At 50.6% G+C, this 12,827-nt stretch overlaps 1 protein-coding gene across 1 annotated transcript; it reads left to right on the top strand.

The window, feature by feature from the left end:
* Positions 1-7,448: 7,448 nt before the first annotated feature.
* Positions 7,449-12,488, top strand: NKX6-1 (NK6 homeobox 1). Its single transcript, XM_032633309.1, has 3 exons — positions 7,449-8,115; positions 9,799-9,971; positions 12,227-12,488. Exons 1-3 carry the CDS (start codon positions 7,449-7,451, stop codon positions 12,482-12,484), a joined length of 1,098 nt encoding a protein of 365 aa, XP_032489200.1. The 3' UTR covers positions 12,485-12,488.
* Positions 12,489-12,827: the final 339 nt, after the last annotated feature.

The raw sequence follows: 12,827 nt of genomic DNA, 5'->3' as shown, positions 1-12,827 counted from the left end.
AACAAAAATATGAAGCTGAGGTATGTGTTTGTTAAAATTAAAGTTAAAGTAATTAAAATGCCTAAAACTGCTCTAAAATAAGGTCTATTTTTTTTAAAAAAGTAACTAAAGTTAAAATTATTTTGAAACTGAAATACTTGTGTGTAAACCAAGGTCTAATATTATTTTCAGGAATTAAATTTTTATTTGAATAACTCAGAAAAGAATTCAATAAGATCTATTATCCTTTTCAATGTTTTTCTTATCTAAGAAAATGTGAATTGTGTTTTTTTTCTGTAATAGAATATGCAAAGATTCACTTTATATTTACTTATCAATTTATAATATTCAAATTGCTTTCCTATGCATTAATATTTTTTCAATTATCAGAAGAGCAGTTTAATATACTGGTTAAAAGTAGGGACTCGGGCTTCCCTGGTGGCGCAGTGGTTGAGAGTCCGTCTGCCGATGCAGGGGACATGAGTTCGTGTCCCGGTCTGGGAAGATCCCACATGCCGTGGAGCGGCTGGGCCCGTGAGCTATGGCCGCTGAGCCTGCGCGTCCGGAGCCTGTGCTCTGCAACGGGAGAGGCCACAACAGTGAGAGGCCCGCATACTGCAAAAAAAAAAAAAAAATGTAGGGACTCTAGAACCAGACTACCTGGGGTTTAAATCCCAGCTTCCCAAATTAGTAGCTGTATAATCTTAAGCAAGTTACTTAACTTCTCTATGCTTTAATTTCATCATCCTTATAACGGGCACAGCTCTTGTACCTAATTCAGAGATGCAGAGTTGTTGAATTAATGCTGTAAAGTACTTGAAACAGTAAACACTCAGTGTTAGCTATTGTTAATATTACTATGTCATAACATTCTGAGAACTAGTGGCAAAGTGTCTGAGGGGGTTAATGGTAAGTGGAAGAACCAGGGCAGGAACCTTGGCATTGGAGCACTTAGCATCCCTGCAAGATTATGGTTTGTGGGAGTAGGCTGGACCCAGGCCTCTGACAGTGTGCAGGACTCTAAGAGAAGACTAAGTCTGGGAGATTTCAGTGCTGATCTGTACCTGCTTCAATAAGTGAATAAAGCAGGTTATAAAATAAGCTTGAGGATACACTATTACATACTCAGTGCGATCTCAACCATTAAAACTAAACAAAAGACAGCAAGCAAATATGTCAAAATATCAGAAGAGTTTTTCCCCTGAAGATGGGATTATGGGTAACTCTTTGTTTTTATAATTATCTCCACTTTCTAAATATTCTGAATTAAGCAGAGTATTGCTTTGATAATTAAGGAAGAAAAGTTAAAAAAAATAAAACAATCCCAGTAAAAATTGAAATTTGTTTTATCCCAACTGAGTCAAATAATGGAGTGCAACAAAATGTAGGTGAGGAAAAAAGATTAAAATCAAAATGTTCATTTTAGAGGGCTTTTGCTATCTGAATTAAAGCAAGAACTGCCAGACCCACACTTCATTTTATGAATTTGGCATTTCAGATAAAAATTAAGCACATGTTAATCAACGAGCACAGCAGTTACACAAAGGCAGACCTCTTTGAGAAAATAAATCCTTCTAACACAATCAGGCAGGTTTGTCTTTTCTGGATCGAAGGAACAGCTAAGTTTTTTTCCACAAGAGGGCGGTAACTGCTCAGGATTTCTTCAAAAGGGCCTGAAGGACCCAGGAACTGTAAGCAAAGCAGTGACGCAAATGAAACTTTTTCTCATTGAAGAATAAGGAGCCGCACGCGTGAGGCGGCTGAAAGGACCAATGCTGACACACTCACTCACACGCAACAACTTTTAGCAGGACTGAAAGAGGAACTAGTTCACAGGCTCGTTTAAAATTACTTAAATTATGTTCAGTGGACGTCATTTATACAGGTGTAAATTTTTTACGACCGTTCACATCAGATATTGTTTAATCTGGTGGTGAAAGTGAACCAGCACTTTATTCTTTAAGGAAATTGTAGAGACTCACAGACATTCCTTGGAGCGCATGATTCCACGCCGGATCCCCGTCTCCAGAATATACATCAAAGCAAGTGGGTTCCCTGGAAGCAAATGGGGTCTCTGCAGAAGATGCTTGGGAGCGTGAGGGGTCGGGGGTATTATACATACATGTATGTGCTTTGCTGAAGTTATGTGTGCTTTGCTGAAGTTGAAGACTAGTTTTCTCTCTAGCAGGTCATTGGTGTCTTCTTGCAATTATTCTTATTCCTGGATCGGGTCTTGATATTGCAGACATTTCTGGACCTTAGTATTCTGCATCTTCTTGGACTTTTCAGAACGCTCCCTTCCGAGTGCACGCGTCTCCCGGGAGAGCTCAGTACGTATTCTGCAGTTGTGCACAGGACTGCCATGCAGCTACTTTGAAGATCGCCCGGTGGTGGTGATGGTGGGTGGGGATCCTGGCTTGACGTTCGAGATCTTTTTGGTAGTAGATCCAACGGGGCAGTCTACACCGAGGGTCTCTTCCCTCTCGTGTTTTGCGTTGACCTCGGCTAGGAGAGCGCCGACAGCAGGATCCCCCAGCGCTCTTCCCCACCCAGCATTGTTGGCCCCTCGCTACCCCAACCCTTACCAAGTAGTCTCGTTAATTCCCGGTCAGCAGAAGCGGCCAAGGGTCGCGTTCCCATCCCGCCGCGTTTACGGGTTGCAAAGATGCAGACAGCCGTGCTCTCCCTCCTCGCCGGTTCTCCTTCTCTGACACTGGGTTGTTCCAAAGTATCGTGGACATTCTTCTTTCTCCCTTGAATTGCCACTTAGCTGCCCTCTAGAGCCCTCTTTTAACATGAACGTAAACCCAGCCGGCCTCTGGGTTCAGCCCGAACAGGCCCCACTCGTTGGCGGAAGTGGAGTTATTAAAGAAGTCATCCAGACGGTACAAGCAAACACATTTTCTAGTGGGTTTTGGCCTGAAACACACAAAATTCCCTTCATCCCCTCCTCCCTCCTTCTGCGAATATAGAATTGGCTTCCTGTGGCTACACTTGAGTATCCCGACCTTTTAACGTTAATATATCTGCGGAATAATAGTTATCACCCGTCCACGACAGAGTGCTGAATTTAGGTACACTTAGCTGAGGTTTCATTTGCATTCCTTCTGTGAATTACTCTGAATTTAGTGGCTGCTCCTTCATTTTAAAACAGAAGTACCAACGCACTAGGCGTTTGAGTCCAGGGTTAGATCGAGGGTAAGGTGGGCAAGTGCGTGGCGCAGGCTGAGTAATAGTAGGAGCGGGCTAAAAACAGTAACTTGAGAACTGAGGCCCTTGTTTGCAGGCTTAAAGAAAGTCAAGGGGTGGAGAGGGGTGCGTCGCCTTCCTCACCCCTACCCTTTTTAGCCCTTTTTGAAACCTCAGAATTTGCCAAACCGCTTTCATTTGTTTTTCAATTAAAATGCAAATCATTCGCCTTCAAACACTGTCCCCCCCAAATATATATATATATATTGTTCAGAGATGCGGGGGGCGGGGGGCGTCGCGACCACGTGTGACACGTTCCATTCCTAGGGGTTGCTTAGAAATGTCGGACTTTATTAGGTCGTGGGCAGAAGCGCGCGCGGGTCCTGGGGGTTCCCCGAGGGAGAGAAGTCCGGACTCTCTAGGGCGTGTGTATGCAATGTGTAAGATGGCCCCGACCGAAAACCGGCCTCCCGCATCCGCGTCGGGATCTGCTCCTCCAGGACGCTGTCCTGAAAGAGGTTTTAGCTCTGGAGGGACAGGGCTATCTTTCCCCGCGAGAGACTGGGGCAGCCCACCCCCTTCGAGGACGCCCCTCGCTCTCCCGGCTCCCAGCTGGAGACAGACGGAGCAGATCGATGATGACCACCAACACACCAGGCAAGAGGCACCGGCCTTCCTTCAGCGCCTCGCAGCGTGCGTCTGGAATACACACTGCCCCAAGCGGGATTCAGGCACCCGGGGTTCACCCCCCGGGGATCGAGGTACACAGACCCCAGATTTTTTTTACTGTCACAATTAAGAACAATGCTGCTATTTTAATTCCCCAATGTGAATGATAAGTAAAAGCAAACGATTGAGACTTCTTACCCGTACCCAGTTTTGCAACTATTTACCGGTGGCAATTAACACGGAGTTGGGTGGAGTTGAATCAATCTCTCCTGGTGTCGGTCTGTCTCTTTGATTTTGCTCTGTCTCCACCTCACCCACCACAAATCCGATACTAAATTTACAATAGGAAAATGCTCAGTTCTTTCCCAGGTCACACTATTTACATGAAATAAAGGGGAGTAGCTTTTAAAAATTGGAATCTTTGGGAATCACTGGCCTCCTTCCCTCTCCATTCCTACCTAGTCCTTGAGAATGCTGTGAGGAATGCCGGGGATGTGAGGAGGTCGCTGGTGGCCAAGGCGCGCGGTCCAGGCGGAAGGTTGTGTGCCACCTCCGTATTGGAGACTCCCGAGGTGAGAAGAAGTTTCGTTTTCAACGAATCGAGAAGCAGAGGACCCCAACACTCGGGGCAGGGCCGGGCTACACGCTCCACTCTCCTGCAGCAGTCTCCCGGCCTGTCGATGGGGCACGGCGCTGGGGTTTTAGACCCATAGCCCAGCAAAACATCCTCGCGGGGAAATACAGACAGCCCCCTCATCATCTTTATTCTTGCTCTACTCAGCATAATTCACATTGAGGAAAGACTTCACCTTCCCCAGAGTCAGATTCTAAGGTCTATGAGGTGATGGGTTTAGCCCAGTCTTGAAGTTAATGAAAAAGCGTCGGAAAGCAAGAAGGGAACTTTTATCTCAGAAGTGAATAATAAAACTGGCAAAAGATAAACAAAAACCCCTCAAGCTCAAGCTCAAGTTGCCACCCTTAAAAGACCAGTGCGTCAGAAATGAAGGTTATCAAAGCGGAATAATCCCTCTGGCTTTTGGTGCTTGGATGCAAATGAGTGCTTTTGGCACTCATAGCCAAACTCCAACCATGGGTGGTGCCGCTGGAATTTTATTCCTTTATTTATTATAGCTGTTTATTTCTATTTTCTGCGAATTAAGTTTGGACTTAATGTTCTCATCGAAATTACTCTAGCCACCATCCCTCAACGGTGTGTTACTTTAATATCTTGAAATCTCTAAATTGTTCAAGGGTCCCTCTCCCCGTCTACACAGCTCAACCCTGCTGGAAATGTAAAGATCTCCAGGGATGGAAGAAATTGAGAGTAAATAAGGGAAACCACCCTCCAACTCAAACCCTAGACATCCCATCACCACAGCGCAGAAGCCGGAACATCTCCATCTCCCGAAACAACCCTGGCCTTGAGAGGAGGAGTAAGAGTTTCGGCGACGGTTTTCAAAAACTTACAGTGGATCGGGGTGGGGGGGGGGCGTGTAACCAGGTACTTCTGTATCTAAAGACTCCACCTAAATTTTGGTGATTCTGCCCCCGTAAAACTCAAAACAAATAATAATCACAGGGGAGCAAAGTTAAAAAAGTTCACAGCTCTAAGGTCGAAACATCACACGAGGAATAAATATTCCCAATAAGCTGATTCCGTTCCCTGCGAATTGAGTAAACCTATAAATGATAACATCGTGTGGGGGGGCGGGGGGGACCCAGGAATGAAAAGAAAATGAAGGAGAAGGAACAGCGAAGGAGAGCGGGAGGTGGCAAAGACGGAAAAGGACGATGCTTCGGCCTACAAGAGGATTAAGGACATCTATAAGGCTTAAGGAGCAACAAATTAATTTACACAATCCTGGGAGAGCCCAGATGGCCTTTAATTAATCCCTTCAAAAGAAGGAGCCAGGCCAGGGCTACGCCGGCTGCCTGCTCCATTAGCTCCATTTTACAAGAGACCAGACTCTGTTCGAGGTGAGGCGTCGCGATCTAGTGGGGAGAAGGGGGGTAGGGTGACGCGAGCAGGCCAGGGGGAGGCGAGGGAAGAATATGAACTGCTTTTCCATAAAAGGGTTGGGTTTCCATTATTCTTCTCTTTAAAAAGTAATACCCTCTTCACCTCTGCTCCCCCCTCCCCTTTCCCGTTTTATTTAACACAATTAATTGAGGCGTCCACTGGGCCAGCGGCCGAACCTCACCACTCGCCAGTCCCCGCCTCCGGGCCCCACCCACAGGAGGGATGGAAGTGGGAGGGGGCGGGAACGAGGCGGGCGCGGCCCAACGGCTCGTCCTCCTAAGCCAATCAGAAGGCGCGGCGCTCCCGAGTGGGCGCGACCCGGAGGCGACGCGAGGCCCAAGGCTGAGTGCTATTGGAGACGGTGGTTACGCCCCCCGGCCTGCACTCCGCTCCTCGGCCCCGCCCTTGCCGGCCGCCTCGGAGTGACGTCCTTCAAAGTTCTCATTTTGGACCCCCATTTCCCCCTCCCTCTCGTCCCCCAGCTAAAGAGGGGTAGGGAGTGATGCAAATGTTTTATTACCTTTGAGAGCTTCATCTGAACTGTCAGGCCCGAAGGGAAAAGGAGAGGAGAGAGAGGCAGTGGAAGAGCCGCGGAGAGGGTCAGCTTGGCCAGAGGACAGGACTTAGAAGAGCGAAGCCTGTAGAGCCGCGAAGAAAATGCGAGAGAGGAGAGGCAAAGGCGGAGAGTGAGAGGAAGAGAGGGCGCTGGGGGTGGGGGGGTGGGGCCGGGGTCGCCAGGCCCGTTTTCAGAAGTGGACAGACGAGTGGAGCTGTAACCGAAGCCGTCAGACTTTTCACTTAGTCTGTTTTTCCGTGTTTTTCTCGCCCTTTTTCTTTTCAATATTGCAACTCTAGTGCCCCGTGGCCCAGAGGGGAAGGCAGGTCGGCGCGCCGAATCCGGGAGCCCCAGGGATTGGTGGCACTGCCCTTTCTGGCACAGAAGCCTCGGGCAGCGCTGGCGGAGGAAGCCCGCCCAGAGGACAAATCCTCCCGCGGGCTGGATGCTCTTTCTCCCTTCGCGCTCCGAGCGCTGAGTGCGAATCAACCTCGTGGCCTGAAGAGCAGGGCATCCAAGTAAGATTGGACGAGCTCATCGGGCGGAACCCGGCGTCCTTTGAACCTCCCCAAAGAAAAAGAGCCAGCCCCCACTCTCCCACATCAAAGCGGAGATTCGGTGACTCTTAACTTTGTTACAAGCTCTCTGGGGCCGGCTGGGGTTTTGTTTTGCTTATTTCCAAGAGGGAGAAGATGAGAAGTAGCGCACTTTGAGCGGCGAGGAAAAAGTGAGGAAGAGAGAAGAGCCCGGGATTGAATCCGGGACTCTAAGAGGGAAAAGACAGCCCAAACCACCGGGACCCTCGCTGGTCTCGGCGAGCCACCGCCTCTTGACTGGTGTGTTTGGACATTTCTGCTGCGCAGTTACGAGAGCAACTCTCAGCGGCTGCATTCTTGGCCCAGTTGGCAGGTCGCCTCCTGGTGTGCGGAGCGACTCCTCGCTCGCGCCCTCGGCGCTTCTAGCTCTCCTGAGCCCCTCCGGGGGCACCGGCCGGCATTCCCGCTGCGTGGCTGCGGGCTCCGGCCTGATCGTGGGATGTTAGCGGTGGGGGCGATGGAGGGCACCCGGCAGAGCGCGTTCCTGCTCAGCAGCCCGCCCCTGGCCGCCCTGCACAGCATGGCAGAAATGAAGACCCCGCTGTACCCCGCCGCGTACCCCGCGCTGCCCGCCGGCCCCCCCTCCTCCTCGTCCTCCTCGTCCTCCTCGTCATCACCCTCCCCGCCTTTGGGGTCCCACAACCCAGGCAGCCTGAAGCCCCCGGCCGCGGGGGGGCTCTCATCCCTGGGCAGCCCCCCGCAGCAACTCTCGGCCGCCACCCCACATGGCATCAACGACATCCTGAGCCGGCCTTCCATGCCCGTGGCCTCAGGGGCAGCCCTGCCCTCCGCCTCGCCCTCCGGTTCCTCCTCCTCTTCCTCGTCCACCTCCGCTTCCTCCGCTTCGGCCGCCGCGGCCGCAGCTGCGGCCGCTGCCGCCGCCGCCTCAACCCCAGCGGGGCTGCTGGCCGGCCTGCCCCGTTTCAGCAGCCTGAGCCCGCCACCGCCGCCGCCCGGGCTCTACTTCAGCCCCAGCGCCGCGGCCGTGGCCGCCGTGGGTCGGTACCCCAAGCCGCTAGCCGAGCTGCCCGGCCGGACGCCCATCTTCTGGCCAGGAGTGATGCAGAGCCCGCCCTGGAGGGACGCACGCCTGGCCTGCACTCCTCGTGAGTACAATTGACTGCGCCCAGTTGTGCTTGTTCTGCCCGCTCTCAGGTCATGGCCCCTGGTGTGCATGCCGAGTCCACCCTCTTGCCTGCCGAGTAGTTTAGCAGCGCCAGAATCGCACGAGTTAGGTTGGGCCAGGGCGTTCAGCGAGGAACTCTCGCTGTCCTGAGCTCCATGGTTGCGTCCAAGCGCCCCCCTCTCCCCAAGCCTTGGGCACGCCTTGCGGAACGGGTGTGCATGCGTCTCCACGGAACACAATGTGGTGCGGGGCGTGTCTCATCCGAGGCCCTGGCTGCTCCCGGAACAGCCCGTCCAGAACCGCATGCCCGTCCTGGGTTAAAGAGGTGGGGAGGGCAGGAGGGGCTACTGTGCTCCAGCCCGCACCCCAGCTTTCCAGTGTCCCATGCCGAAGTCCCACTCGACCTTCGCCAGCCTGACTGGCCTCCTCTCTACGAACCGGTGGGGACCGGCAGCGACGAGCCCTCCACAGCCCTGAGCCGAACGCATGTGTTTGCATGTACACCTCGGTCCAGGGTGTCCCCACCTCACCTCGTCGCCCTCACCACCGCCCCCCTCGTCCCCCGAGTACACTCAGCCCAGGTGAGCCCACTGAAGAGAGGTCCGCGGCCCGTGGAGGAGGGCAAGCACCACTTCGGGCCGCTCCCCACCTCTGGGCCCTCGCTTTTCCACCTGCCTCGGCCCCGGACATATTGAGGGGCATCGTGGCTCTCAACATCCTAATATGAGAAAGAACCGGAGGAAGAAGGAGGTAACAGGAAAAAGACCGGGGAAAATGCAACATCCCGCAAAAATCTTGCTCGAAACTGAGTTACCCCAGGGTCCCCCTAATCTTATAGGTAGTTGGCCAGCGCGCCACGGAAGCTCCCATACTCCCAGGTGGCATTTAGGGGCCAGTCCCCTGTCCTTTTCTCGCTCTGTTCTTTGCTTTTGACCGAGTCCCCGAAGTTTCTTCTGTCTCCTGATCTCTTTCGTGTGGCTGAGCGGCAGTAACTGAGGGAAGCTGGGGGAGCCAAGCGGAGGCTCCCTTCGGAAGCCTCGGGACTGGGGCGGCCGGGGCGGGGGCAGCTGTCGGGGAGACGTTATTGTATTCGTTTGGATGGCCACGTAGGGACCGCCAACAAAGGCGGCGTCCCCTCCCCCTCGGCCGCAGCGGCGTTCGACTGGGGGGCGATTTAACTCCCTTGTGTTCCAAAAACAAGGCGCTCTTTGTTGCGCGGGCACAGGTTAGGAAAGCGGTCAAGGAACAAAACTAGTCACCCCCATGCAAAGGCCCCGGGACCGAACGAGCCCCAACTAGACGAGGCGGTGAGAGGGGACTTTCCCACACCCCTCCCCCCCGTACCCACACGCCTCAATTTACTGGGCCTAGAGATTGGGCCTCGGCAAACTTCAGCAGTGCGCTCCCTCTGTTGGACGTCGTTGGGCAGAAGGTTATTTACTGCGGCTCCAAACACACGCGCTTTTAAAAAACAGGTGGGTGTAAGAAGGCAAAGCGAGAAGCGCCGTGGGACTGCAAGCACCACGGCACTTCTCGTGCCCGCCGCGGAATACACTTGCCTTTCCCACCACAACGTTGTTTCTGGAGTTCGTCTCTTCTCAGTGGAGCCGCTCGTAACTGGTTGTTTCCCCCCTTCCTTTCTTTTTTTAATCTGTTCTCGTAGATCAAGGATCCATTTTGTTGGACAAAGATGGGAAGAGAAAACACACGAGACCCACGTTCTCGGGCCAGCAGATCTTCGCCCTGGAGAAGACTTTCGAACAAACGAAATACTTGGCGGGGCCCGAGAGGGCTCGCTTGGCCTATTCGTTGGGGATGACGGAGAGTCAGGTCAAGGTGAGTGGACCTTGCAAACCTCGAGGGAGAGCTCTCCCATCTACGTCATGCGCGCGCGTGTGCGCACACACACACACACAAACACCCCAAACTAACAAACAGCCGCCTGAGGGTGCAGTCCGAGAAGCAAGGGGAGCGATGAGATCAGCGAAGCGGGTGGAGGGGGAGGTTACAAAGGCTCTGGGATCTCTCGGGCGGGCAAACTGTTGATGAACAAAAGGAATCAAGCCTCCGCCTTTGAAATTAGGTTCATCTAGATAGCAGCATGTGCTGGGGGAACTCGCCATTATTAGAGAATAAAAGCATTACGGAAATATCAGCCCTGAGAATAGACCAGGCTAGTTAGATAGCTTCTATGTATTCTATTTGTAAGGATATTCAAGCTTTTGTTTGTCAACTCAGGCTCCACTAGTTATATAATTCCCTAATGTAGATCAGCATTATAGTGCTACTGTATTAACTTGCAGGTTAAAAAAACCCCAATAAATCCACAAGATCTAACCACTTAGCATGGATGCATCTGCTTTTAGCTCACCTGAGGCAGCCACTTTGGAATAGTACTTTTCCAAATGAAATGACAAGATTACTACTGTATTATGAAATATAAGTTTATCAATAGATGTAAGATGTTTTACTGTTTATGACAACAAATTATAATTAAAATGTCACTTACCTTATAATTGAGTTGTACGGTGTATTTCCAGGGAATCAAATTGGAGAAATCTTTCCCTGAAATATAAAGGGATTGAAACAGCTAGGTACTTTAAATCTAGTGGTTTCCTATATTTCTGGTATTCTCTTTTGTTCCTCTTTTTCATTATATTATATATATGTATGTATATATATATTTTTTGGTGTGTGTGTGTGTGTTTAAGTCTGTTTCCATTAGTTATATTGTTGCTTTTAAAATTAAGTAGGGATAACGTTAGCCATATCTGCTGGTCAGAGAGTATTTCCCCACAGATAAGCACCATAAAATGCATTTCAGGAGTGATTTTGTATGTTACCATTAGAGTACCATCACAGTTAAAATTATTTTTGCAGTGGTTGGTACAGAGCCTACCACAGTAATCTGGAGGTCTTCATTTGTCACCATAAATATGTCGGCGTGGCTAGAAGTGAATTATTATAGCTGTATAAAGAAACTAAAAATCACTTTCTTAACAATTCTGATTCTCTAGATAAATACATAACGGATGAGAAAATGGATGAGAAGCATAAAGAGAGAATGATTCAATATGTTTGGGAAATTGGTTGCTACTGCTGATGCTTTAGGTTAAAATATATGTATGAAACACGATGTCAAACAGCATGAATAGGTTTAAAATATTTGTATAAAAATGAATGTCTTAGGGAGGGACAATATTAAAATAATATGTGAAAGATTAGGCATGCTAATAGTGGGAAGTAATGTAACTGGCAAAATTTCACTTAAAAAAATAACTGATGAAAATTCTTACTTTGACTTCGGTTTTATGAAAAACATTAAACCAGAGAGACAGAGAAAGACACACAAACTACTATGATGATTTCAACTTTTAAATATTAAATATTTTCAAATATTAAATATTTTCATGCATTTATGTTGGTTATTATTACTGATTTGAGGTTTCTGTTTTAGCAGATTTTTTTTTAAACTTTACATCATACATTACAAGTGTAAATGGGGAGGGGAGTGTTTACCTACCATATTTGTGTGTATTCAGACCTGAAATAAGTGAAACAGACAAATACCCCAAAGTGAAAAGAACAGAGGTAATTGGGGTAAATGCTGTGTCTTCTCCCACAAATCACACTAAAAAGCCAGTACACTTCAGATTGCTTGAAATACCTTTATCTAACAAAGTTAAAAACGAATAGAATCGCAGTCATTATGAGGCAACTTTACCAAAGGGAAAAGTTTTCTACTTCAAACGAGAAAGTAGGCAAGCGAACTCTTTTAGGGAAACTCATTTTAAGTTTCCAAGTTTTTTTCTTTTCTGAGAAATCACTCACTGACAACCTCAATACTCTTGTGTTACCATCACTATGGCAACGGCAGTCAGTTTGTTGGTGCCTGATACTCGGAGGAAGCTGGGGCAGTGGAGACCGACTTCAACGGCCCAGACCTGGGAGGACTCTGAGGGAGGGTGTCAAGACGTCAGGGGCCCGCAGGAGCGACTGCGGGATGCGGGAGAGAAGGCATTGCCTGGCTCTGCTCACCTTAAATTCCTTCCGCCCCTGTCTCCCCTCTTCTCCGCTTTCTCGACCCCCAGGTTTGGTTCCAGAACCGCCGGACCAAGTGGAGGAAGAAGCACGCAGCCGAGATGGCCACGGCCAAGAAGAAGCAGGACTCGGAAACCGAGCGGCTGAAAGGGGCCTCGGAGAACGAGGAGGAGGACGACGACTATAACAAGCCCCTGGACCCCAACTCGGACGACGAGAAAATCACGCAGCTGCTGAAGAAGCACAAGTCCGGCAGCGGCGGCGGCGGCCTCCTGCTGCACGCGTCCGAGAACGAGAGCTCGTCCTGAGCGCTCGCCGCCCGCCCGGCCTCCGGCCACTCCGCGGCGGCCGCGGGGACCGCGCATCCCGTCTTCCCGCTCCTCGGGGCCCGGAGGACACGGCCCCGCCTGCCGGGGGCCCTTTGCTATTTTCTAAGATGTACATATCTATTTTTTTAACCTAGAAGTTGAGCGGGGCGGGGGAGAGAGACTCGGAGGATGATGAGAAGTCAGAGAAGGCCACGAAATACACCGCAAGACTAACGCAACAGACGCCGCAGCTGGGCCACCCTACCGCCCCGCTCGGTGTCCTAGTCGCGTCCCCCCTCCCGTGTCCCCCCCGCGCCCCCGCCCCCGCCTCTGTCTTGCGGCC

This window comes from Phocoena sinus, chromosome 5 (assembly GCF_008692025.1).
Source record: "Phocoena sinus isolate mPhoSin1 chromosome 5, mPhoSin1.pri, whole genome shotgun sequence".
In the NCBI taxonomy this organism is placed as follows: Eukaryota; Metazoa; Chordata; class Mammalia; order Artiodactyla; family Phocoenidae; genus Phocoena; species Phocoena sinus.
Note: the sequence above shows the minus strand (reverse complement) of the source record. Positions and strands in the feature narration are given on the sequence as shown.

Bases quoted from the DNA above. Each gene is read 5' to 3' on its own strand.
- NKX6-1 (XM_032633309.1), top strand. From the start codon at position 7,449: ATGTTAGCGGTGGGGGCGATGGAGGGCACCCGGCAGAGCGCGTTCCTG. The intron at 8,116-9,798 runs GTGAGTACAATT...CTGTTCTCGTAG, and splicing joins ACGCCTGGCCTGCACTCCTC to ATCAAGGATCCATTTTGTTG. The intron at 9,972-12,226 runs GTGAGTGGACCT...CTCGACCCCCAG, and splicing joins TGACGGAGAGTCAGGTCAAG to GTTTGGTTCCAGAACCGCCG.